The following is a 27,141-nucleotide window of genomic DNA, read 5'->3' as shown; positions in this document are numbered from 1 at the left end:
TTTCTGCCCTTAATCCTACAGGACTCTAAATTTTTTTTTTTTTTAAGACTCTTAGACTCCCCCTCACCTATGTTCACATCTGTGAGGTTGTTGGGTGTTTGCAGCGGGCGGCCCTGGAAAGCACGCTGTGTTTGTCTCCCTCCAGGACAGCTCTGCTACATAGGAGAGTTTAGGTGCTTCACAACCTCACTGGACTTCACTCTACTTACATCCGAAACTTGGGGATGAACAAGCGAGCCCTCCAGCCCCTCTTCCATCGCTCATAATTGGGTATTGGGGAGTGTAAAGATTTTATTCTCTTACGGATTCTGAGTTCTGAGGACCAAGTCTGAGTACTTGAGCTATGCAGTATTTATTAACATTCTCCCAGTAAGGGATTGAGGGTGGCTTTTCTGGACGAGGGTGGGGGTGGTAGTAGAAATGCTACAGTATATTCCATTCCTTTCTATTGTAGAGGGAGAGTGTGAGGCCAGGAGGAAGTCACCCTCCCACCTCCCCTCCCACAGCTGGGCCCTGGGGTCCTCCTGCCTTTGAGCAGTGGCCTTTGAGGTGCTGAGCAGCTGCCAGGCAATTACTTCCAGAGAAATGGCCTTTTCCCCTTTTACATGATTTTGGAATCGTCTGCACAAAAATAGCATCCAGGCCTTTATAGTCAAGCTTCAAAGCTTGCTTGAAAAACAAAGGTTTATTTTCTCATGAAATTTGGAAGGCTGTTTGAACTCGTGTGTCAGAATGATTGGGCTTTTAAAAGTGCCATTTGGAAGGGGCAGCCTCAGTCCATATTCAGGAGATGTCACCTTGGGCCCGGGTGGGGGTCAAGAGGAAACAGGAATAACAAGAACAAGACTTACTTCTTGGAGTCGTTAATAGCTTTCATTCCTTTTCCCTGATCAGATCCTCGTGGCAGGAGCAGCCCATGGGAAGGGGCGCGGGATTAAAGCCCTCTGCCAGGAAGGGGGGTGGCCGGGTTGGGTGTCCGTTGCAGGCTCCTCGACCCCACGGCTGGCGTGCTCTGCGGCCCCGGGCACTCACATCAGTCACATCAGTTATAGTACACGGTCGCCGACCCCGGTGGTGTCAGGATTCAGGGAGGGGACAGGACTGGGAAGGACCCAAGGACTGAGGGCAAATTGGGAACTTGTTGGAGAGCGCTGGATGGAGAAGGCCAACCTGGGGAGAAGCACTGGGATGGTTTAAGGAGCGAATCATTTCATTGGCCTGGTTATCAGAGGAGGCCAGTGACTGACCTCCCTGTCTCTTTGGAGTCCCTCCAGCTGTCAGAAGCTGCCCGATGGGCTCGTTCTGTAGGGCTGTGTTCCTTCCTCCACGTGGGAGTCTGGCCCCATCTCATCTCCGACCATTAGCTGTTTTTCTGTTGTAAAAGTGATTAAGTCTTCAGAGGGGAGTATCTCTCAGTTTGCTCATCAGAGAGGAGTGAAATGACACGTTGGCATCGGTCTGGTCTCTGTGGTTTTGAGGGGTAGCCCCTCCTGGCAGACTTCCACATCGGGCAGGGGGAAGTGAGAGCCCACGGGAGGAGCCCTTTCATGCCCTTGGGCCCGGACATTCCACCAGGAGTTTTCTCTGGAGTTCTCCTAGCCACTGCAAGATGGGCAGGTTCCCTTGCCGGTCCTGTCACTCTGCTGAGGACTATTTGGGGCGAGGCCTGGGCTGTGACACCAGGAGATCACCTTTCTTGCAGGACCATTGGGCGGGACTTCCACTCAGCTTGTGTCTTCTTGTCCCTGGGCGGTACTAGTGACGACCCAGGCTCCTCTGTAGGGCTTTTCAGTTGGCCAGCGGTCCACTTGGGTTTCATATTCTCTCTGAAGACCATCTACCTTATTATCCTCCTCAACTCCAAATTATTTTGAAGCAGTTTTCAATGTCAGTAGCATTTCCGGTAGGATTTTTCTTTTGAAGCGTCTCATGTTGACAGATGTCAGGGACATTTCCTGAGATGTGAGCACATGTAGAGGGAGCACCTCTGAGCCCTTGCGTTGTGGATGCTCAAGACAGTAGCTCATCCGCAGTTGCTCAGGGTCTCCTGGGCGGGTGCAGACGGACACGTAACACAAGGCAGTGGAACAGAAGAGAACACCCAACCTTTGGGCAAGGCTTAAAATATCTTGAGCTTCGCGGCCATTTCATTGATTGTTATTTGGATGGGGAAATGGGGAGTGGACCTCCATCCACCCTCATTCTGGTGTCTGATTCGGGGTTCTGTGGAGCTGAGTTTGGGCTTTGAAATTGAAGACCTGGGTCTTGTTTGTGTCGTTAGCTCCCAGTTGAGCTCCATCGGGAGTTGACAGGAGTCACTGGGGAGGAGAAGTGGTGGCCAGGAGGACAGACTCCTGTGAAGTCCATTTGAGAAATTCTGCTAACCAGTTTTGTCACTGGAGGATTTTCTGGGGCTTCTAACATGCTAATGCGTGCTGCTGTCTCTAGGAGAGGTTATAGTTTACGGTTCCTAGACAATTTGGATTTTTCTTTTATTAAGCACTGAGCATTTTATCAGATTATTTTTCTACAAGGCACACTTGGAAACATGGCCATCACTGGTTTCTAGCCACTAAGCCTACAAATCTGTGCAGGTTTTTTTATAGTTAGCACAGCATTCATCTTTCAAGGAAAAAAAAAAAAAAAGCCCACTCTTAGGGTGTTTTCATCGTGAGATAAAATAGTAACTATTGGATAGTGTAGAAAGTTTGAGAAAAAACAAAGGATATGGATCAGCAGACTCCTTTTGGTGCTAGATTTATATACGGTTTTTAAAGTACCGACAGCAGCCCCACGAGGGGGATACTGACTGTTGCTGCCTTTCCAGATGAGAAGGCGGAGGCTCGCCCAGTGGGTTACCCACGGGAGATGCTGAGTCATATTAGGGTCTTCTGCTGACGGCCTACTCGACTCAGCACAATGATACAGACCCAGGTCTTTGTTCCTGACTCTTCTTGTTGTTTTAAATTATAAGGGATTGTTAGAAAAGTAATACGTGCTTAGTAGAGAAAAACAGGTGGCAGAGAAGTAGAGAAAAAGGGAGTCGGTATTTTTGCACGTGTGACTGTAAGTCGTCGGACCAGATGGTCTCAAACTCAGCCTTTCTGTGACTATCCCGTGTATCTGAATGCCATGTGGTCCGTCCACCTGAAAGCCTTTCTCCACCAGGACCAGGGCAGGCAGGGCACACTTGCCACGGTCTCAGGCTGTCTCGGGCCGCAGGTAAGCACAGAGGGAATTGCGGCCCCACAGCACCCTGGTGCCCTTCACCGGGAAGCGCCTTGGTCCGGCTGTGCGGCAGGCCCCTTTGCGATGACCCGCTGACCTGTTCCGGGTGTGTCGCCTCCTGCCCGCTCAGGTCATGAGCCGGCTGGGGGGTGGGGGACGGGCCAGGGCGCCGCGCCCTGCAGGGACTGCCACAGAGCCCACTCCTGACTGTGTGTCTTGCCTCTGCAGAAGGAAGACGGCGGGGGCGCCATGAGGTGAGCGCCCAGAGCCGCCCCGTGCCCCTGCCACGCACGTCCCGCCCCCGCCGGCATGAGGCCGGCCAGCATGGGTGCGCCGCCGCGGGACCGCTGACCCCCGCCCGCCGGGACCATGAAGGAGGTGGAGTACTGGTCCCCCAAGAAGGTGGCAGACTGGCTGCTGGAGCACGCCATGCCCGAGTACTGTGAGCCCCTGGAGCACTTCACAGGCCGGGACCTGATCGGCCTGACCCGGGAGGACTTCACGCGGCCGCCCCTGTGCCGCGTGTCGGCCGACAGCGGGCAGCGGCTCCTGGACCTGATCGAGACGCTGAAGGTGGAGCAGCACATGGAGGCGCACAAGAACGGCCATGCCAACGGGCACCTGGGCGCAGGGGCGGCCGGCCCCGGCCCCACGGGCGGCTTCGGCCTGCAGACCAAGCCCAATGGGGTGCCCAACGGCTACAGGAAGGAGATGATCAAGATCCCCATGCCCGAGCCCGAGCGCTCCCAGTACCCCATGGAGTGGGGCAAGACGTGCCTGGCCTTCCTGTACGCGCTGTCCTGCTTCGTCCTCACCACGGTGATGATCTCGGTGGTCCACGAGCGAGTGCCTCCCAAGGAGGTGCAGCCCCCGCTGCCGGACACGTTTTTTGACCATTTTAACCGGGTGCAGTGGGCCTTTTCTATCTGTGAAATTAATGGCATGATCCTCGTAGGACTCTGGTTAATTCAGTGGCTGCTCTTAAAATACAAGTAAGTAAAGCAGGAGCACTGGGACTGGGGGCGGTGGGAGGGAGGTCTTCCTGGCGGATGCGGACACCTGAGACACACTGTTTGGAGGTGAGCGTGATCAAGCATCAGGGATCGAAGCCCACTAGCTCCTTTTTAAATTTTCATTGTTATTTTCTTAAACCGCTTGCCCCGGGATGCCCACCAAAGCCCTGGCAGCTGTAAGGAAATACTGGTGTTCATTAGCTGTTTTGCACAAGGTTCATAGAGTGATGAATGGGCTTATTGAGACGGTGTTGTTCTGTTTTCACGAGGAAGGAAACCGCCAGAGAGCACGGGCTGTGGAGTCTCAGATAAACTCCCCAAACTCGGGGTCTTTGGCCCACCAGATAAACTGCTGAGGGTGGGCCTGCGCGCCGTCCCACAGGCGGTCAGACAGCGGGCCCCTCAGCAGTCGGTATGTGAAGACGTTCCACGCACACACAGCGCAGAGCAGCGGTCCCAGAGTGCTGTGGGTGCTTGGGACATGGGTGAGCCTGCTGGGCTGTCCACCCTCTGGAACGTGTGGTGCTTGAAGTACCATGTGACCGTTCCACATGGGTTTCTCGGGATTCTACGTGGACGCCTCCTGTTAGGGTAACAGGGAGCCAAGGTGGCTTTCCCGCCCCGGCTCTGCACCCAATACAGACCCCTCGGGTGGGCCCTCCTCGTCGGGGTCTGCATTTCCTGTTCGTGGACATGGTTAGGGCTTCCACGTGTGCGAGCTGGCAGTGGTCTCAGGGAAGCGCACTGTGTCCAGTGGACCGTGGTTCACGACCCACAGTACGGTTGAATGTCAAGGAAATCATCTTGAATCAGGAAAACAAAACACAGACGGAGAGTCTGCTGAACTGTATCCGCGGACCGATGGGTCTTCTTCCTGCTGTGTTTTCACCTTGCAGTGAGGTCTCCCCCGTGGGACGGAGTGCAGCGCCCGGGTGCCGGCACGCGCCGTCCCACCCTTTTATGAAGGAGCCGTTTAGGTGGGCGTGTTCACCGTGGGGTTGGTCTGTCCCACAGCAGGCTGAGTCTGAAGCAGAAACCGTGGCCTGGGCTGCGTGTGATCTGGCGGGAGACTTCGTGGTGGTTTGCTTGCTGAGTTTTAACAGACTTACTGGGTAGACTCTTGAAATGGGAGATGCTCAGAATTTACTAATTACTTTCAGCTGCCAGATTTCATATCTGCCTTTGACTTTCAAGCCATTTCCCCCCCAAAATCCCATTAGAGAAAAATGCCAGCACAGTTTGCTTTACAAAGGCCAGGTCAATTCAAGTGATGTTTCCTGAGTTTTTCCTGATTTCTGTTGTTTTGTGTGCTACGAATTTGTCTTCCAATTTTTCATAAAAATTCGCACATAAGCAGTTTACTGCCCCAGAGGACGACCTCATGTGTCAATCACACGATGTACACATTCAGATGTTTCACAGAACTGTGACTTTTATTCATTTTATTTTTTTTTAGAACTGTGACATTTAAATAATTTTAAATTGTTCTAAGAAGTGTCCTCACCACAGGGTTTATTACTTCTTTAGGGATATTACTATTTATGTTTCTCTTAGCTGGGCCTTCTCAAACCGTTTCTCTTCAGGCTTTGTGATGTCAGGTTTTACTGGTACTGTGGTCATTTGTGTTTTGGAATTAAGCTCCTGCAGTGAGCGGCGAATCTGCTGATCACACCTGGGGCAGACCTAAGCCAGTGCCGGGGTGCAGGGCCGCCTGGGTCCCCGCCCCCGCCCCCACCGTGCTCCACTGTGCTGGGTGCTAAGGCCGAGCCTCCGAGTCTCCGGAGCTCATTTTTCTCAACACGTAAAATAAGGACCTCCTAGTCTGGAGGATTTCTCTACTGTATACAATGCCGCAGAGCATTCTGTGCAGGATATGCCCCCCTGAGGATTCTTGGAAGTCTTCTCTGAGGTCCCCTGCTGGCAGGGTGGGGGCGTGGGAAGGGGCGGCCAGCTGTTGCATAAGAATCTGACCCCTGGCCTTCTCCTGGGTGTGTCCCTGGCCTCCTGCCCCGGCCTCTGGAGGCCCCTGCATAGTCAGAGAGGACCCCCTCCCCACTGGCTCCCAGGTGTTTGCTCTCGAGATATGGCAGTTCTGTTAGGGAAGTGGATCCTTCTAGCTACGAAACGTTCTGGGTTCGAGCTGTTCTGGGTGAACAGCGCTGACGGCTGGCTCTGCCCGTGCCCATCCCTCCCAATCCTGGGCCCCGGTCCCCAGCCTCCACCGGGAGCTTTACTGTTCAGGAGCCCCATTCACACAGCTCCTCAGAGTGAAGCCTGCTGGCCCCTAATTCCCAAGGGCCATTCTACTCGGACCTTAAGAGTCTCAGAGCTCTTAAAGGAATCAGCCCATCCGTTCTTGCTTCTGTGTCTTCCACTTTTTTTTTTTTAAGATTTTATCTATTTATTGGACAGAGACAGATGGAGAGGGAGAGAAAGCATACAAGTAGGCAGAGCAGAGGGCAGAGGGCGAGGGAGAAGCAGATGCCCCATGGAGCAGGGAGCCCCATGCGGGACTCGATCCCGGGCCCCCGGGGTCACGACCTGAGCCCAAGACAGATGCTTCACTGATGGAGCCCCCCAGAATCAAACTGTAGAGGATGACTTATTAATTGAGAAATGAGATCACCAAAGTGTGGGCAACATGCCCCAACAGCAGGCCCTTCATCCAGATGGAGGAGGTGGTAGGAAAGCTTGACCCTGAATTTGAGATGCATTGTATCCACTGAGATACATTGTATTCTCCTGCCGTGCACGTGCTCCGTTGTCCTTGACTGTTAAATGTTAAGTTTTGGTCATTTACTTAGAAATTTATTTGTTGCCTCCTTTCCTTCTTAACGCACCCCCTCATGTTAGTACATATGTGTGTTTATACATATACGTACATTCACTGTGGGGTTTCCACGACACTGCAGAGCGGAAAGAACAAGAACGCCTGTCCTCGGGAACTTTCTGATTGTTAAAACTGTAAATAATGTCTCCCCATTACAGTTGGACTTTCAAGCCGCTGCCTAGGAAAAATCCCCGGGGAGTCTCTGCATTTGGGTCAGACTTCATCGCGAAACAGGTATCCCTTGTTTACAGAAATTGTGATAGAGAATACATTGACCTCACGGGTTCGGCAGGGGCCCTCCATGCACAGTGAATCTAGCCGACACGGCGGCACTGGTGCGTGACTCGGGAGCCTGACCTCGGGCAGGGCGTGGCGAGCCCCTGACAGAGAAGGCGACAGAGGCACAGGACTGTGGGCTCCCCCGGGAGCTGCCGGAGAAGGTGCTGCGACACTCCGCAGTCACAGGTGCCACGAGCCCAACTTGTCCTGTACCAAGTTACTGTGTTGGTCTTCCAGCTTCTCCCCTCTGGGTGGGCAGTGGCATTTCCTGGAAACCTGCACTGGCTCCTTTTCCTTTCGCACAGGCAGCCACTGTGTTCTGTCTGTCCTGACTCATTCTTTAGCTCTTTCCACTCACACTTTGTGCTGAGTGTGGGTGCCCTGATGGAGGCCCTGTCCCTCTGTGCACCGTTCAGGCTCCTTCGTGATCTGGCCCCTGGACTGCCCCACCTCGTCTCTAACTCCTCCACTCACGTCACGGAGCTTTCTACTCGTTCTGAATGGTCTCCCTCACTGCTAGGTTCTAAGTCCCTAGGGGGAGAGGATCCATCCCGCTTGTCATTCATCCATATGCCCCACCGCCTGGCACAGACACGGCCATGTACAAGGTGCTCGTGTAAAAGTCATCTGTTCCTTGAACTTGTCTCTACTGAACCACCTTCCGGGTGCCTGGCACTGTGACTGACCCCCAGGGGTGCTGCAGGGAGCAGAGACCCCCAATGTTCTCACGGAGCTTCTGTTCTGGGCAGGCAAAGCAGGCAGTGGATGGATGGATGGATGGATGGATGGATGGATGGATGGATGGATGGGTGGATGCGTGGATGCATGGATGCGTGCATAATACCCCATAGTGGTCAGGGGAATGGAGACAATTAAAGCAGTGAGAAGGGTCAGCCGGTGTGGGGGATCGTGGGGACAACGTGGGTGATGACAAAAGTCCTCTGGGAGGGGACATTGAGCAGACACCTGAGTCCAAGGAGAGGCCTCCACGCAGGTGTGTGGGGTGAGCGCAGTCTAGACAGGAGACATGGCAAGCACAGGGGCTCCGAGGCCCCCCGAGGAACAGCCACGGGCATGTGTGGCCCCAGAGCTGAAAGGAAGCGGTGACATGGGAGGTCAGCAAGGTGTGGCTGGCAGATGCAGGCGAGGGCAGCAGATAAGGACCTGGGATAGTGTTCCAAGCTGGTGGTAGGTCGTCAGAGGACAGTGATAGGAATAGGTTTGTGTTACAAAAGAACCGCTCTGGCTGCCAGACAGAGCACAGGAGAGCAGGAGTGGTGGCCGTGGCGGTGGCCCGGATGGATGGCAGAGTAAATCTTGTGGTGGCTGGTGGGGAGGGAAGAGCTCTTTGTAGAAGCCCTGGCTTCTACTGCATTTGGGGTTTCCTTGTGTTTTGTAGCCACAGGGCGACTTCCATTGCAGGATTTCTCATACAAGGTTTTGGGGTCTTTTCTGTGAATCCCTGATTTTATTTAGAATTTAATGAGGAGAAGGAATTCACTAAGTTGGGAGCTCTCACAACCTTGCTTGGATATGTTTTATTTTGGAGCAAAGTCCAGTCATGCGTATATCCCAGTAGGTGTTTTCTCTCACGGCTTCTTGGGGATCACACATTTGCTGAAGAGGAGGAGTGCGGGTCGGTTGGGGTTAGGGGTGGGGACTGTGTAAGTGAATTACCTGTCACAGCATATATTGGCCCTTTGGTGGAGAAAAGATGGGGAGAATGAAAGGAGCCCCTGGATAGCTGGGATGCAGAATGGAGTTGAAAGTGTGAGGGGTTGAAGCCCTTCTTGGGGCATGGGCTAGAACATTCCGGAATAAATGGTGGCAAGGAGTTAGAGAGAGACCGCGGCTACTGGGTAGGTTCTGTGAAAGTCAATGACATGCCAGTAGGGAAGCAGGAGAAGGGAACCGGGGCTAGCAGAGTCCACGTAAGACCTGCCAGGACGTCCCCGTGGAGAGGAGCCTGGGCCCGTGCGCGTGTCCCAGGGAAGCAGGTGCGGCTTCCCCGTGTGGGTCTCCTAGGACGATGGTCTGAGGGCACCGCCTGGGTCTAGATGGTTGGGGCCGCGGTGATTCACGTTCCGAGACCACTTTGGAAACGACTGCTGTGTTGTATCGTTGCTAGACGCTCTGGCTTCGAGCGCCTCGTGCCCAGAGCAGACGGCGGCTGCAGCGTTCGCCTGTCTTCTGGAAGCCGGCTCCGATTTCCCAGAACAGTCCTTGTGCTGCGGGCAGCGGCGCTGTCGGCTGCTCGCGTGATGTGCGTTGGCCTGTGTCTGCTCGGCGGGCCACGCCGCGCTCTAGCCGCTCTCTCCCTTTGCCCTCTCTAATTCCATCACTGCCGCTCTGCGCCCAGCTGCATGGGGCGGAGTCCTCGGCTCTCTGTCTTCTGATGCCCGAGGCGGTTTAGGGCACAGTTCCTGTCCGCGTCCTGCCGTGATTTCAAGTCTCCACGCTTGCCGTCAGGTCCTCCAGAGCTCTGGACACTCCCACCCCTGGGACGCTGCTCTCCCCGCGACCCTGCGCCATCCAGTCTTTTACCCACTTCAGGAAGAGCCTCTCTTATAAACCGACTCCGTGCTGCTGTGGACCGCGAGATGCGTCTGTCGTGGGATATCAGGGCACCTTGACTTTTAGAGTTTATCATGCACCGTTGGGGACACGAGCGACGTGGCTGCCAGCCCGGCAAAGCCGTGGGGAGGTTACCTTTGGTGGGTGTCTGTTTTTGAAAGTATGTTGTCCACACTCACGCTCCTGAGGACACAGACTCCCCATGTTGTGCAGCCTCTGGGGCACCTGGCTCCCTGGTTCTCCCTGGTTAAGGGGCCGGTCCACTGTCGTGTCGCTCGCAGCAGAACCCCGCTCCCTTCCTCCTCTTCTCTGCACACGTGCTGCATCCACCTGTGCCCACCTGTCCCCACGCTGTCCTTCTCCATCCATGTTGTCAGCGGTCACCATCACCCTGTTGGAGTGGCCGATGCCAGACTAGCTGAGTAATGAGAACTGGGTTTTTAACCTGGTCAGTTCCTAAAATAAGTGGTAGCTCCCCTGTCCCAGTGCAGGTGACGCAGACGTGGAGACGCCGTCCGTGTGCCTCAGGCCCCACAGGCCCCATCCGGGGATGGGAGGCTCCTCGGTATCACACCCGGCATACCCGGCCCCTGCCCTCTGGGGACGTACCGCCTTGGCCCTGTGGTGGTGAGAGTTGGCTTTCATAGGACAGACACTGTGAGAACGGATCCGCTCCGTGATCCTGATGAGGACTGGTGTCCTCTCCCTGCACGTAGGAGACACGCTGGTCCACCATGGCTTGGAGACTGGCCTTGGCTCTGCCCTGGCTGTGTGCGGTCCCGTGACCCCCGGGGGACAGCATGGGCCCTCTCGCCACTGCTTGGGGAAATCCCTTCGGCTGCCAACCCCAGCCTTGCTTTTCCACTGAAGGCTGCTGACCAAGGCGCCCGACCTTATTTCCCTCTGTTTCTAGCAAGATCTGTCCCCCTCTGATTCTGACCTGCCAGCTATCTGGGCAGAGATACTGCTTCCTTTCCTTCACTGGGGCCCTTCCCTGTCCCGTTACCTTCCCCTGTGACCCCAACCTCCCGAGGCTCCTGCGGGCCCCGCTCTGCCTCCTCTTACGGGGGCATCACCTGGAGAGGGAGGACCCGCCTGTCACGCTAGGAGCTGGCGACGGACTCGGCCCCGGCTTGACCTCACTCCTCATTCCCACGGTAGCCGACAGGTGGGCTCCTCTCATGTCCAGGTTAGATCTCAAGACCTTAACGCTCGTCTAGGTCCTAGGAATTGTGGGACAGCTGGGTTCACCCTGAAGAGCTGCCTCAGCTCAGGAATCCCAGCAATCCAAGTTAGCGTAAACATGGTAAGAGGCTATTTAACCAAGACTTCAGATGAAGGGACCGAGTTACATACGGACACTGCCGTACGTGTGCGTGTTTACTGAGCACGCCAGAGAAAAGGAGGCACTGCAGCTTGCCCCTAGGCTGCCTGCAGGAGGAGCAAAAACCACTGAGCCCCTGGGGACCCCCACATGTGCACTTTTTTTTTTTTTAAGATTTTTATTTATTTATTCATGACAAATAGAGGCAGAGACACAGGCAGAGGGAGAAGCAGGCTCCATGCAGGATCCCAACGTGGGACTCGATCCCAGGTCTCCAGGATCAGGCCCCGGGCTGAAGGCGGTGCTAAAGCACTGAGCCCCCAGGGGCCCCCCACGTGTGCGTTTTTATTTTTTATTTATTTTTTTTTTTTAAATTTTTATTTATTTATGATAGTCACACAGAGAGAGAGAGAGAGAGGCAGAGACACAGGCAGAGGGAGAAGCAGGCTCCATGCACCGGGAGCCCGACGTGGGATTCGATCCCGGGTCTCCAGGATCGCGCCCTGGGCCAAAGGCAGGCGCCAAACCGCTGCGCCACCCAGGGATCCCCACGTGTGCGTTTTTAAATGGTGTTGTGTTTGCCTTGTATTTTATAGCATGCCAGGGTGGTCTCTTCCCCCCTTCCTTAAAGGGGAGCCCCGCCAGCGAAGCCCCTCGTCTGCCCCCCGCTGGCCCGTCAGCCTCAGTCAGCCTCGTGAGGTCGTGAGGTCGCGGCCAGGCTCCGTGGGGCGGCGCCTCCCTGTAGCGTCTGCTCGGCCACCCCCACCGCGCCTCCCTCCCGAGTCAGCTGCCGAGCTGCTGGCCCGGTGGGCTCCTCCCGGCAGGCCCGAGCAGCACAGGAAGTGGTGTCTGCACGCCGTGGCGCGGGTGGGGGTAGCGTGGAGGCCCCGTGGCCCCCTACTGCGGGGCACCCCTGTACACACCCCCCACCCCCTACCCCTCGTGCTCAGCTGGACCTCCTGCTTTCACTGCCAGCCCCATTCCAGCCCCACTCGCCACCTTTGTCACCGCCCAAGGTCACGCTTCAGCCCTCCCAGCCAGGCTGTGGTGGGCCCGTCCCACGGCTCCCTGCCACCTGGCAGCCCAGCGGCCGGCGAGTGTCCCTGGGAGCCAGCGTGGCAGCGGGTGGCCTTGTCTCCCAGCACCCACAGGCTGGAGGCCACGGTGCTGCTGGGGCCGGTCAGCAGACCCGCACCGGCCTTGCTCTGGACTCTGCTCCCACAGACGTCAGGGCCAAGCCCCTCAGATTGTAATCTCCCCTCCCCTGGGGACCCCCACTCGGTTTTACCACTTAGTGCTTATGTGACATGCTCTGTATTTCATGTATTTATCTTGCTTCTTGTCTGCCTCGTCCCCTAGAATGCAGGCGCCACATCCCTGGGGTCTGCTACGGTGTGCCCCGTGCCCAGGGTAGGTAGGGCCTGGCACGCCTTCCCTTGTTTAATGAATAAACAAGCAGTCACAGCAGCTGTCGTTTACTGAGTGTCACACTATGTGATTTCCGTGCCTGAAACTCAGTAAGTGCTGGCCACGCTGATCTCTGCGGAAGCGAGCCTGGGTTACGTTAAGGTTAATCCCCAACCGTGACCCAGCAGGCCCTGAGGGGCTTCAGGGTGGTGAGTCCTGACGAGGGAAGGACCCGGAGTCCCCGGGCACACCTGCGTCACAGACGTACACGCAGCTACCTGCGTACATGGACTGGGGGATACCGTGGCTGTACCAGCATCAAGTAGACGCAGGGGTGTGTGTGTGTGTGTGTGTGTGTGTGTGTGTGTGTGTGTGTGTGGTCGTAGTACACGCGTGTTTACGTGCACACGTACACACTCACGTTTTTTGTTAACAGCCCAAAATAGCAACAAGACATGTGACTCCACCTGTTTCGAACATTTGTAGTAGTTTTTGGAAGCCACTGGATTTAGTTCTTCATAACTGCTTCATGTAGATCATGTCGATGTTATATCTTAGAGTAAAAGTTTTTGTTTATGTTACCATCTCTATTTAATACAGGAAATGATTTTTTTTAAAGTGGGTCAAGTGGGGCCAGTTTTATAATGTGATCTGTTCTTTGCAGATTCCCTAAACCACTGTGGGTCATTTCCTGCACTTAAGGGATGATTATATTATATTGCAGAACTTTTACATGGAGCTTAGGGCAAAAAAATCTAAGCCATTACCTTTTTTTCCCTTTTACGATGACAGTTGCATTAGTGAAAAGAGCAGCAGATTCAAAGTCTAGACACCAAGGGCCTGTGGTGATTCTCATTGACTTACTCTGGCCCCAGGCTAGTCCTTCAACTCTTTACACCCTCATTTTTCCGTCTGTAAAATGGGGCAGTAACAGATGCTAAGCAGGTATGTGATTAAAATAATTAGTACCGAAGATGTAAAATCTCTTTGAGTTGGCTTTTTAAAAGGCAGCAGGGCAGTCGGCATGTACAGACACACGTCTGGGCTGGGTCCAGGCGCCTGTCTCGTGTTCCTGATGCACAGACTGTGCCAACACCCCGTGTAGGCACCTGGGAACTATCACACGTGTTCTCGATCTCCCAGGGGAGCACGTATGTTTACTCTTTGTTCTATGGCACTTATTCCTTCCCTTTTATTTCACAAACCTTTCCTTGGTATTTCCTTTCTTGAAGGACTGGACTAAGCACTGGGTGTCCATGGTCCTCCCCCCAGAGCCCTTGAGACCCGTGTGAGGGCGGTGAGGAGATGGGGAAGGAGGGGGAGGGCAGGACTTGGTTCCCAGGCTCCCGGGGGTTGCAGCCCCGCTGGGATGAATGCAGCGATCTTAGCAAGCCTTGTAAATTTTGCTCTGCGTGTGGAAAGGCTGCAGAGTGAGCGTGAGCGCAGATCAACTCTGGCCAGTAGATGAAAGAGCTTAGAGGAGAAACGTCCATGGAAAGCAGCAGGAAGGGCCTGTCGGAGTACAGGCGACGCTCTGAAGCCCAGAACCGCATGGTACGGTCAGCATCACAGGTGCCATCGTGAGGCCGAGTGAGGCCCGGCTGTGTGTAAGAGCTTCCTCTGGTAGAAGGGATGAGACCCTCTGGTGCCAGTGGCACTGTTAAAAATACCATAAAGTACAAAGTTGTGAAGTGATTTGGAGGGTGAAGTGGTCCCGTCCGCCTGGGGACGTCGGGAGGGTTTCCTGCAGAAGTAGTCATCGGGGTGGATGGTAGGATTGTAGCAGACAGGACAAAGGGAGGGGCCACGGAGAGATTTAGGGCCACAGCAGGACACTAGGGTTCTCTCTTGCCCAGCGCAGGGGGCTTTATGAATGCCAGAGAAGACGGGCAAGGTAGGTGTGGGGCCAGGTTGAGGGCAGTTTGAACTCAGCGAGTAATGGTGAGTGGTTGTCATAATCCGGGGAATCCGAGGGCTGGGAGCGGAAAGGGAGGAGAGCAGATTTAAAAGCTCTCTGGAGTGGGCTTCAGCGGAATGTGGGAATGGGGCAGGGCTGGATGAGATTGAGCGCACCGGGGAACCTCTTCGGAGTCTGACCCCCGAGACCTGAGTGACAGGCAGCGTCCTGGGAATCCACATCCTACCCGAGGCGGGAGGGACTGCGCAGCGTGGACTCCAGGAGCACCAACTGCTGGACTGAGCTGCATCTGGAGGACGTTTGGGCAGCGTGCTGGGAGAGGAGGCTGGAGCGCAGTGGGCCAGCGCGTCGGGGCCTCCTGGGCTTCCTCAAGGATTTGGATGTCATTTAAAATGTATTTGGCAGCTGTTGATGAGCAGCCCGGGGGGCTCAGCAGTTTAGCACTGCCTTCAGCCCAGGGCCTGATCCTGGAGACCTGGGATCGAGTCCCACGTCGGGCTCCCTGCAAGGAGCCTGCTTCTCCCTCTGCCTCTCTCTCTCTCTCTCTGTGTCTCTCATAAATAAATAAATAAAAAATCTTTAAAAAGAAAATAAAAAATAAAATGTATTTGGCAGCTATTGAAAGGTTTCAAAGGACACCTTCTCTTTATCTGTTTCCACAGACTGATTCTGGTGGGTCCGTGTGCAAAGGGTCTTGGGAAGCACGAGTGGAATTAGGGACAAGAGATCGGAGAAGGTCAGTGTAGAAGTCCAGGGGAGATAGAAGCAGACACGGGGCTGCCATTCCAGACAAACTGAGAACATCGGGGCTGCAAGCAGGCAGCACTGGGCGCGGTCTGTAAACAGTGATGGAAAGTGGGCACGTTTTGTGTCAGAGACCCAGAAGATTCGTTTCAGCACTCTCAGAATTAACACGGTCACTAAGGCATTATCAGATTCTTACTGGGGGGAATTCTGGCCCATATGAAATATGACATAAAACACTGTGAAAAAATCTGAGTTAAGTAGATTTTTTTTTAATTTATGTACATGAGACAGAGCACACGTGTGTGATGGGGGGACAGAGGGAGATAGAATCTGAAGCAGACTCCGAGCTGAGCGTGGAGCCCGACGGGCTGGATCTCACGAGCTGAGCTGTGACCAAGAGCTAGGCACTTACCTGACAGAGCCACCCAGGTGCCCCTAAATTAAATGGATTTTTAAACATAACTTAAATGTGTTGGGATGTCAGCTCGTCTCAGGTAAAATTCGGGTTTCTTACCCAGTTCGACGTCACTTCCTGAGTCCGTCGTGGGCTGTATTTATACCTGAGCTCGCACTCCGAGCCTCATTTTTCCGGTCTGTGATGTGAGGACCGCAAGGCATTGCAGTTGCTTTAAGAACTAAACAGCGCTTGGCATGGAGGAGAAACGCGGCAGTAGGATTCCTTAGACTCACGACAGAGGCGAGGCATCCTTTTGCTGGTGAGGAGACTCATTTCCAAGGAAGTCATTCGAGGTGGCCCCGGTCACCAGGTGAGGCTGGTGACGGTAGAGCTGGTACCTGCGTGCAGAACTCCCCGAGCTGGTGCAAGACCTGACTCTGCCCCGGCTCCCGTGACCCCACTAGACCCGGGGTCTCCCTGGCCCTGTTCCCGTCTTGCCGCTGGGTTGGGATAGCTCCGTTGCTCAGAGTCACGGCCTGTTGTTGCCGGAAGCTGGGAGCTTCCATCAAGAGCCTGCAGACTAGAGCTGAGCCCTCAGAGTTGCTGTATGTTTTCTGGCTGTGCTTTAGTGGAAGGAGGCAAGCTGTGGGAAACGAGAGAACTTTCCAGTATTTTAATTTTCCATTGTAGTACGTTCACATCTTTCACCATTTTTTTCTTCAGAAATTTGAACTGTTGTGCCAAATGCCAAAAACAACACAGCCCTGCTCCTGCAGGCCTAATTTTGGTAGTGTTTAGTCAGCCTCTCAGCACCCTCCCCTTTTTAAATAGGGATGTTGAAAAGTTTAATAAAACACACTCTTGTAGCAAGCCTCTAAATACAAGATATTTAATCTGTAAAATAGATTTTTAGTCGTGTTTCCTTATAATCCCGCTTAATGAATAAGGATTTTTCCCCTCCTCTCAGGAAAAGTAGTGAAAGCCTGTTCCCCAGATGGTTGAGAGATGAGTAGATGGCTGGGCTGCGAGGGTCAGATGAGGTCATAGGCAGCCCCCGAGTGAGGGGCTGCAGGCTTCTGTGCAGCGGGACGGGGGAGATTGCCCCGTGTGAGAAGAGCAGCACTGTGGCTTGGACAGTCACGGCCTTTGGTTTCTTGGCAGTCGCTTGATCTTTTTTTTTCCTTCTTTTTTTTTTTTTTTTTTTTGTAGTCGCTTGATCTCTCCTAATATCTCATTAATACCTCTTCCGGGGCTTTTTTGTCGCCTTGTTAGGTTTTTAACCACCTTAAACCTTTTCTTTTCAAACACGTCCTGAACGTGTATCGTCCCAGTTTTAGTGTCTGTGCTCCCCGGGTGAGCACACCCATCTTGAACGTTTCAACCTCTAAGTAAGTAAAAATTGTAGTGTGTGAAATTCTTTGATGAAGGAAATAAATGCCTCAAGCACATAGAATTCTTTGAAACACTTTTATAACCTGCTGGTTTAAGTTTGTGGGAGGAGACCCCAGTTAATATTATCGATTGAAGATCGTCTAAGATGAGTTTTTAGAAGATTAAGTAAATGCTGCAGATAAGATTCTTACAAACAAGCCCGTTCAACTTACCACCTGGTTAATACTGATGAAATCACATGATAAAGTCATTTGACTTTTTCTTTAAGTCAGACAGTAATTGTGGCTGAATCTCCAGTGTTTGTAACTTTGCAAGTCTCCGTCATCTCAGCCATAAACTTTGCCCAAGTGGAGCGATAGCGGTCACTTTGTTATTTTTTTCCTTAAAGAGATGAACAGATCTAGATAAACAGAACAGCTTTCTGCCTTAGATCTTTCCTGGGTAGTTCAAGTGAAATTGCAAATAATTTGTCCTTTTGGGCAGGATGGCTAGAGAGGGCATTTCCTTCTGAAAAAAGATGACCCTTCTGTCTCGTGATGGAAAATGCACTGGTATTTCAAGGATTCTTGGTCAGACACTTACAGGGTTGGGGTTATTCTCCAGCATTGTCCCCGTTATAGTGTTGAACTACATGGTGCTTTTTATAATACATGAAGGCACATCCCTCTACGAGACAGCTTTATGCTGAGTGAATTCTTGTCCGTGGAGGTGGGGTGCACAGCTGCAGTGAGACAAGGTGCTACTGCCTCTGCGGAGAGTTCCTGAAATCTGGGTAAGGGGGCAACACCCGGCGTCCATCCATACATCTAAGTAGCCTACGTGCACTGGTGCACTTAGGCATGACGAGCAGGGTCACATGGGTCATTGTTGAAAACTGTTTACATAACTGGAACGTTACTTTGTTCCTCTTGTTAAAACAAACAAACAAAAATGCAGGTGATGCCAGTTGTCTTCCGAAGACGAAGACGCACTGCGTAGGACTGTCCCTCCTGCAGCAGGACCAGGGCCCCGCTGTACGCAGTGATTAAATGTTCGGGATCTGAGGGGAAAGCCTGCCCACCGTTTCTGAGATTCTTCAGTATGTTGAGCGCCAGTTGCCCAGACCAAGGAACGGGTGAAGGAGGAGGAGCCCACAGGACCGGGGCGCTGCCTGAGGAGGAATGGGGTAGGAGCAGGAGTAGAGCGGAGGGAACATTGGTGTCCGCAGACGCACGCAGGGGAGCACGGCTCAACCTCACTCAAGTCCGCTGGGGTGGAACTTGGTGCCCGGTGAAGGTATCGACGTCAATGTACTTGTTCACGCGTGGACGTCAGATACTTTCATGAGAATGACGCGTCACCTTGAAACAGAGACGATTTCTCATCCTTGCGTATTTTGTTACCCACGTAACCAAGACATCCAGCGGCCCCTGTCGTGCCTGTGAGGCTGGGGCTGCTGTCCAGTGTTTGTGACGTTGTCGTCCCCGGTTTCCGGAGTCAGAAGCAGGCAGTTGCGTGTCAGCGGCCAGTCACGGACGTGTGGTTGGCACGCAGGGAGGTGGCGTCCGGTGCTGCTGTGCGGGCAGGCTCTTTTCTTGACATTGTACTTGGCCAGATGGAGTCCACTAAGAGCGCCCATGCAGGCTGGGTCACTGCATGGCCTTGATCACACAATGCCAGAAAAATTTGGAATTCCCATTTCATGCCATTTTAGTTTTCTGAGCATCTCCCCTCTTCATGACAGAAAGCACACTGCGCTCTGACCATTTGAGCACAAGTACTGAGTGGGCTGGGAGGAACGGACGTGGGTCCCACTTGCGCCTCAAGTGGACGTCCCCTGGGCATAAGGCCTCAGGAAGCCTCGTGAGCAGCTACAGGGCGATTTAGACTCTTCTGGGCAGTTCACATGAAAGGAATCAAAACCACAGCATTCTCCGGAGCCTCCCCTTAATCTACGTCTGCTTTGGTTATAACGTTTTTATTCCAGGTTCTTGAGTAATTTTGGGGTTGGTGTGTTTTGTCGGGTCACTGAAAACTTGGATGAACCTGCAGAATTTCATGACTGAGTGCCCTGTTTTTCCCTTTTTCCAGGTCTATTATTAGCAGAAGATTCTTCTGCATAGTTGGCACGCTGTACCTGTATCGCTGTATCACAATGTATGTGACCACACTCCCAGTGCCCGGCATGCATTTCAACTGCTCTCCGAAGGTAAACCTTTGCTCGCTGTGATTGCCCCTTCTGTCTGTCTGTCTGTCGTCCTGCCCAGGGCTCCTCTGAGTCAGGCCAGAGGTGACCGTCTCCTGGGACTGTGGTCAAAGCCCTGCACCCTTACAGGCAGTGTCACTAAGCAGTAAGGTGAGGCCCCCGCCGGCACTCCCCAGCTGGGAGAGTATGTGGTCCAGTTAGTGTGCCACGGGCAGCTGGGCTCCGTGTGTGGGTGTAGCTCCTTGGTTTCCTGCCAGACTTCTAAAATATCGTTCGCTCCCTTGACACAGATCCAAGAGCTTCTATATGCTTTTTCCCCCCTCTCTTGGATGGAAAGTTTGGCCTCCGGTGGTATTTTTCCCTTCTTTCCACGAATTCCTGCGGTGGTAACGTGTAACGGCAGAGCGAGAAACACTGTGCCTGTGCCGTTGCCCCCTCCGCCCACCCAAACGGGGTCACCCTTTCCTGGAGGTACACCCTGCCCTGTTGATCTTCTCTGGTGACCTTTCTTTAAAATAAACTCTGTTCCTCTCTCACTGGCTCAGTTTTTCCATCAGGTTCACAAAATACCCCTTACCCCTGACCTTTGCCTTGCAGTGCTTCCAATAGGGCCGATCCCTGGAACTTTTGCGATAATTAGCAGATTTAGTTTTAAAGACATTTGCCTGCAACAAAGCTCCAATGCAGTGAGAAGTAGAAGAGGCCGGCCGCCTCGCTTGGGTTGGAGGGTATAGGGAGTGCCAGGGTGCATTTAGAATCCTGTCTTTGCGTCGCACCTGCGTTGGTAAAACACCCACGTCCTTTCAGTTCCATCTCCTTTCCCTGGAGTTCTTTCCAGAAGAGACCGTGTCTCTGCCAGAACTGGGAAAGAAAGAGTCACCAGACATCTTTATCACTTGACGTTTTGGGTCCTTCCAGGTTACGTGCTTCCTGCGTCCCCTTCCTTTTTAGACTGCGGCGTGTGCTCTGGAAGGTAGCTGGCTCCCTGCTTCATTCTGTCTTTGCTTTCAGACTCCTTAACTCTGGAGAAGCCGCCATACAGAATGAGTGGTCTCGTCTCCATCAGCAGGGCCCCTCCCCACACTCTTCATCTTGTTCCCTCTTCCTCTGAAGCAGCCGGCCTCACATGTTCTCTGGCCTCCGTGAAAGCTCCCGAGCACTTGCCCGTGGGCCCTGGATTGTAGGAGATAGATGCCTCCTTATCAGTGAGGGTCCAGTGGACTCCTGGTGGGAGGCTGGCCTGATAAGCCGGGTGTGCTCAGTAGGAGGCTGACCTTCTAGATTTGTGCCTACGTCTAGTTGAGCTTCTGGAAGGAGTGTGCATCGGGAAATTTCTCTGCCAAGGAGCGTAGCATCCCTGGCCAAGCCCGCGGTCATAGGTCCGATGTGCCCTCTGGTTATTCCCCGTGCTCCGGCTCCACCCCAGGACCTCTCTCCCTGCTACTGGGTCCCGTGGCCAGCAAGCCCAAGCTGGGTTAGCCTTGGCGCTCAGAGACAGCCCAGCCTGAGTCACCGGCAAATCCAGCCAAGGTCCTGTGGCTATAAATAGTTGTGGTTTTTCTTGGTAAAGACAGAGGTCACAGCAGGAACTGTGCAAAAAAGTCCCCGGCCCAAACGTGCTACTCACTTACGGTGTTGCCAGAAATCCTGACTGCTGCCATCCTTCCATGATGGTCATTTAAAAATTGGGATTTTTTTTAAGTAAAAAGAACACAGAAGAGGACAAAATGTAAGCACAGCTTAGCAAAAATAATTAAGAATTCATTAACTACTTCTTTGGTAGCATAGGCTCTTGGAAGAAGGGATTCAGACAACAATTTTTATTTTGAAACTTTTGTCGTATCTCCCAGGGGAGAGGAGCTTGTATATGGAATCTCCATACACCCAACACCCAGATTCAGTAATTATCCTCCTTTTTGAAGTATTTTAAAACAAACGTCAGGCAGTGTCGTCTGGTGGCTGTGTGCTTGAGTATGCGTCTGAAGATTTGGGGGCATTTTATTGATAACTGTACTGCTCTTGGTACAGTGAACATGATCAATAGTTTTTGGTATTGGCGATTTTTCATGGAATATCTTGATTTTCTTTAAAATGCGTTTTAAAAAAACTGGTTTGTGTAATCAGGAGCCAATGTGTCTACATTTAGTTGCTGTGTCTCCCGAGCCTCTGATTGTAGGGCAGCCCTTTCGTTCCCCGCTTGTCACCCCGTTTGTGACTCTTAGGAGATGCGTGGTTCTGTGGAGGAGCCCACCTTCTGGATTTTCCCGTTTGATTCTTGGTCGTGCCTTTTTCTCTGCTCCATTTCTTTTGTAAATAGAAAACGGGCTCTGGACACCCAGTTTGGTTTGGTTTCAGCTCTGTGGGTGGGAACACTCCGCAGGTGAGACGGCATGATTTCTGAAGCCGGACAGAAGAGTCAGGGGCCCGTGGAGGCCGGTGCTGCCCCCGGCCTGGTGGGTCAGACCCCCCGGGATCCAGCAGCCACTTGGGCTCAATCGCTGTCCTGGGAGCCGAGTTGGAGGGAGGGCAGCCCGGAGGCCCACGTGGCCACGTCACAGCCCAGCCCGGGTTCCTGGGTCAGGCCTGAAGTCATACGGGCCAGCGGTTCCATCGGGGTCTCCCCAGAGCAACCCTCCTGAACCATCACGCGGGGAGGTGGCCTCTCGGGCCCTAAGAATACGGACCGAGTCGTGGGAAGGACCGGGGTCACAGCGCATGGCCTTGCACCCTGCAGCCCCGCCCTGTGGAACCGGGGTTACTTCCCAGGGCCATGGAGCCTTGACTGGCAGCACGGCACCAAGGACATGCTCTGGGTCTGTCCTGAGGGGCTCTAGACGGGTGGCGGCGACACATCGGGGCTCCGTGGGTGGGCAGTGCCACGCAGGGGTGAGGAGAGAGGTGGATGTTGTCACCAGGCTTCACCCCTGCGCCCCTCGTGCCTGGTGACGTTCACTTCACAAACCTGTGGGAAGGGGCGGGCCAGAGCACACGCTCTCTGCCTCCCATGGCCCGTGAACTTGGCTCTGCCATCCTGCGAACACGCCCAGGAGCTGCTGCATTCCTCCCTGAGCGCCGGTCCTCCCAGCGCGTGGCTTCCACGACATCACGCGGGCTGTTCCCACCGTTCACTGGCTTGGTGGCAGCCGGCCCTTCCTGGGCAGGGTGCAGGGGCTTGGAGGAGGGGCCGCGGGGAGATGGGGAAGGTGTGGGGAGACGGGGAAGGGGCCCTGGCCGCCTGGGCTGCTCAGCTCCTAGACCGGGAGTTTGTGGCCTGGTGTGAACACCCGCCCTGCGCCCTGAGACACAGCCCGAGGCCTGCGGACGCGGCAAGTTGGGCCCTTTGCAGCTCTCATCTTAGGAGTCCTGCAAGGACAGCCTGGCTCCTCTTGGAGTGCAGTGCTCTGTGGTCTCCACGGCGACCGTGGGCTTGCACACATCAACAACAACAAAAAAAACAGAAATGCACTAAATCATTAGTTTTTTTCCTCTCTTAAAAAGATTACTTTTTTCTGTTTCAGAGAAACTACGCATCTGTTATACACACAGTGAGAAATACAGAAAGAGGATAATGTTTAGTCGCTCATGGCCTTGCTTACTGCCATTTCCGTGTATTTATTAGTCCTTTTCGCAGATTGTCTTACGTGTTTCTGATCATGCTTTCTGTGCGGTTAATTGTGCTTCCTTAACAGTTTACACTCGTGGCCTGGGCTGAAATCAAGAGTCAGACGCTCCACTGCCGGAGCCACTCAGGCACCTGCCCCCTAAGTGATTTTAGTTAAGAGGCATCACCGGGGGCCTCGTTCTCCTGCAGCGTGAGGCAGGGAGAGCGCAGATGAGCCTCCTTTTCATACGCAAGCAGGTCGATGATGTCAACTGAGCAAAGCATTTCTACAGAGCCTGCCCTGTGTGGGATGAGCTTGAGGATCCACGAATCCATACCACAGGTGTCTGCCTGCCAGGCACCCAGATGCCGCGACCCCTGGCTCTGATGGCTGAGGCCTCCCTGTGACCCCGTGTGGCGCCCACAGAAAGTGGCAAACACTGCTGAGTGTCGGCTGCGCGGAGGACATACCGTCTGAGCCGGGTCTCAAAGGGACGAGTAGGAGTTTGCCAGGTGGAGTGGGGGAGCAGAAGGGTGGGGAAGGCACGGGGTGTGGAGGGGGCATCCTGGGAGGGGAGGGGGGACCCTGGTGTGGGACCCTGTGGCAAGTGGCCAGAGAGACCATGTGGACACACCAGGCGGGTCCTTGCACCTTTGAAGGAGTTCAGCCACAGAAGCCAGGAATGGTTGGAGGAAGAGGAGGGGTATGAAGTGGCCACATGGCCCCTGGAAGGAAGGGACGGAGGGGAGCACCTCCAGTGACGCCAGGTGTGGTGCCCAGCACACTGTTGTCACTCGGTCCTCCCGGGGGAGCGGGGGAGAGTGCCATTGGTTCAGGGACGCTTGGCCTGCCTGTTGTCTTGCAGGTCCCACCACTTAGGATGACGCGAGAACACAGGCTGTGTCTGTCCTGTTCATGCGGGAGGCCGGTGAGGCCCCGTGGGTGTGCTGGTGTGGGCCGGGCAGCACAAGCCGTGTTGGGGGACATGGGGACGGGCCAGAGGTTTTCAACAAGGCAGCAGCCATCACGTGCGGAGGTCACTGGAGTCAAAGAGCCTCCCGCCAGCCGTCGGAGGAGCGTCAGAGGTGGCAGTGTGGGCGTCCCCGTGAGGCGTCATCCACTGTGTCACAGCGCACGCAGGTGGCTGATGGGACTTGCACGCTGAGGGAGGGGCCAGAGCTGCCCGACTCCGCAGGCATATTTCCTGCTGGGTGGCGCCCTGTTGAGAGTACCCCAATGAAACAGCGGCCGTGACTGATGAGAATACGTTAGTAAAGAAACTGAGCGTTGAGGGAAAAAAAGGTCAGCTCATAGATGGAAAAATATTAGAGAAAATCCCCATTTGCGACGACTGCAGTGGTCCTTCCAGCAGGAACCAGGAATGGGTGGCAAGGCCGTTGGGTGAAACGTGGGGGGCACGGTATTTACATAAGTTAAGAAAAACACAAATTGCTCATGAATTATCCAGAGGCAGGGTTGTGTGCTCCGTGGAGAAATCAGGTAGACGCTCCCACTGCCGGGTGACCAAACCGGTCACGGGACAAACGGTATCAGGGGCTTTCCGACGTGATATGCTGAGGACACACCGTTTCTGTGACAGCCTCCTGCCAGGAACCTTCAGCATGACTTTGAACACACATGATCCGATAAAACCAAATTGAGGGACATTCTGTAAAGAAACTAGACTGGACTCTTCAAAAAACATCAGTGCCCTAAAAACAGAGACCGAGAAATAGAAAAATTAAGACTGTGTCAGGTAGCTGCGAGATGTGTGCCCTGGCTGGACACTGGACCAGGGCTCGGGAGCTGTGAGGGCGTGCTGAGGTCCGTGACCACACTGCCTCGTCGTTACACGTGTAGGACCGTGACGATGGAAGGTAACGTCCTTGTTGTCACACCTGGGGCGAAGCATCACTGGGATGCTTCCACGTGTCATCACACAGTCCAGGAGAAGAGAGGAGAGGAAGTGGCAAGTGTGGTGAAACACTGCTCCTCGACGGGTCCCAGGGAGGTCTGGGTGTTGGTCACACGGACACTCCCCACCCACGGTGGCTCCACAGCGATGGGAGAGCGATACGCATGCAGTAGAAGCCGTGCTTCAGAGTTGGTGGATTTGGATCTTTTCCTGGGCTCGTGATGGTCTCTGGTGGGGCCGGAGCCGCAGCCCCAGGCAGCCCTCTGCTCCTCACATTGGGACAATACACGAGACAGCCCACGCTTGGTCATACGGTGGGCCTCGTCCCACCCGCGGGCTCACGGGAGTGTTTGGAGCATGTGTCAGTCAGCGAGGCTAAGCCATGAGGCTTGGGGGGTTGGTTATAGCAAACGCATCTTTGACTCAGGATATTTTCAGCTCGCTGAAGGTTTATTGGGCCGTGACACCGTTGTAAGTCCAGGAGGATCTGTACTCCGTAGATTGAGAAATTTTCCTAACAAAAATTGGAGGGAATTTTTTAAATGTTTACCTCATAAACAGATAAGGCTGAAGAATCTCTCAACACTTAAAGATAATTTTGTTGGAAGGCAGTCGTGGCTTTCCGAAACGCTGGATTTCTTTCATGTGACAAGTGAGAATATGGGTGAGTGGAAATCCGTGGCCAACTTTGAGATTTCACGAAGCTTTGAGAAGCCTCCTTACGAGAGGCTGTGAAAAGAATGTTAAAGTTTTTACTGGGGGGAAGGAGGCTGGTTAGGGATGCGTGTTGTGCTGCTGATAATTATAGAGACCCTCCCTCCCCTTAAAATGAAAAAGCCAGCCCAGTAGAGGAGTGAATGGATACAAGTGATAACGGGGAGGTGCCGAGAGCCAGACCCTTCCGAGTTCAGTGGAGGGAAAAGTCTTTAGAAGTTGTCCGTGAGTGCTAGACCATCGGTGCGCGTACTGAAATCTCTCTACTCCGATCAGTTGAGATGGATCCGATGTTGGAGATGGAGCAGAGTCTTCCCAGGACTGAGGCAGTGACCGCAGGAGGAAGAGGTCAGAAAGGTCTCTTGAGCCCACAGCCGAGAATCCATAAAGACGTCGTGTTTGAGGAGCAGACTGGATTCCACGTGCTGGGTGCTGGATGCTGGGTGCTAGGTGCTCCCTGAGGGCTTTGGGATCGTAGTGTGGCCTCACGTCGGGACGACACTTCATAGTTTCAGGGGTCACTCCTGCCAGAGATCATCTCATTTTGGGCGGAGGGCTGAGGGCTGGTCGCCCTTGCTGCCCTGCAGGTGAGTGGAATCTGGAGCTGGAACGGGCATGGCGTTTGTCCAAAGCCCCACCCCCCCAGACCCTTGACCCTGACCTGGGGCTTGGGTTGGATGTGCGCCCCTGAGAAGGCAGACTCGGGGACGTTTGGGGCATTTGGAGCATCGCTGCAGCACAGCACAGTACAAAGCAAGGAAACTTAGAGTCCAGTCGAGCACAGCTGGTTTGAGAAGCCGGAAAGCATGCAGTCGGCGTGCAAAAGACTTGCACGAAAATTTCTTTGGGAGTAGGGCAGCTTAGTCTCCAAGGAGAAGAATGCTTAGGAAGAGCAGGACCTTTAGTGAAGAGCGGTGTGCACCTGCGACTAAGTGACGTGTGTACGGTGGGTGGGATTTCGTTGGAACGACCACGGCCCGGAGGCGGTGTCCGGCGTCACCTGGGGAGGCGTTGGCAACAACAGCGAGCTCTTTGTTTCATCCTGGGGATGCAGAGGCAGGCCTGCTTGGGGGAGAGGAAGGACTTGGCCTGGCCCCACTGACTCCCCGCGGGACAGGACAAAGCCTCTCTGTTTCTGTGCTTATCTGTAACACGGGCGGCGTGACTTCTGCACTAACCACCTGACTGCCTTGGGAGGACACGACGAGATGACTCCTGGGAAAGCTCTGCTGAAAAGTTGGGAGCCTCTGTCCAAACCAAAGCTAACGTCTTCTTAGGTTAAAAACCACCCTGCCCTTCCCATCGGGGGGAGTAAGAAATCTGAGAGAGGGGTGAGGTGACGGGCGATGCCCGGAGCACCTGCTGAGCCTGTAAACACACTCCGTCTCCCAGAAGGACACGGTTCCTCCGTGCTTGTTGGTGGTCAGGTGGGCCGTGTGTGGTCAGGGAGCGCAGCGTTGTGCGGTGGGCCCCCGTCCTGAGGGAGCTGAGCTGAGGGGAACCACGTGCACAGAGCGTGTTTCTCGGCTTGCTTCAGGCCGCCTGGGACGTGGTTGGCAGCAATCCCACGGATCTTCTGCTCCTCCGTGCTGGGCGCCCTCGCAGCTGTGGACTGA

The 27,141-nt window shown here is 54.1% G+C and overlaps 1 protein-coding gene across 12 annotated transcripts in view; it reads left to right on the top strand.

The window, feature by feature from the left end:
* The window catches only part of SGMS1 (sphingomyelin synthase 1), a 251,242-nt gene that overhangs the window by 212,742 nt on the left and 11,359 nt on the right, over nucleotides 1–27,141 (top strand). For all 12 annotated transcript variants that reach the window (XM_025441443.3, XM_025441442.3, XM_025441446.3 and 9 more), the window contains 2 exons: nucleotides 3,457–4,220; nucleotides 19,180–19,297. In XM_025441443.3, the coding sequence (XP_025297228.1) occupies nucleotides 3,598–4,220; nucleotides 19,180–19,297 (741 nt within the window). In that variant the 5' untranslated portion in view covers nucleotides 3,457–3,597. The remainder of the gene's footprint in view (nucleotides 1–3,456; nucleotides 4,221–19,179; nucleotides 19,298–27,141) is intronic.

This window comes from Canis lupus, chromosome 26 (assembly GCF_003254725.2).
Source record: "Canis lupus dingo isolate Sandy chromosome 26, ASM325472v2, whole genome shotgun sequence".
NCBI lineage: Eukaryota > Metazoa > Chordata > Mammalia > Carnivora > Canidae > Canis > Canis lupus.
The sequence above is the reverse complement of the archived record's forward strand: the minus strand, read 5'-3'. Positions and strand labels throughout refer to the sequence as shown.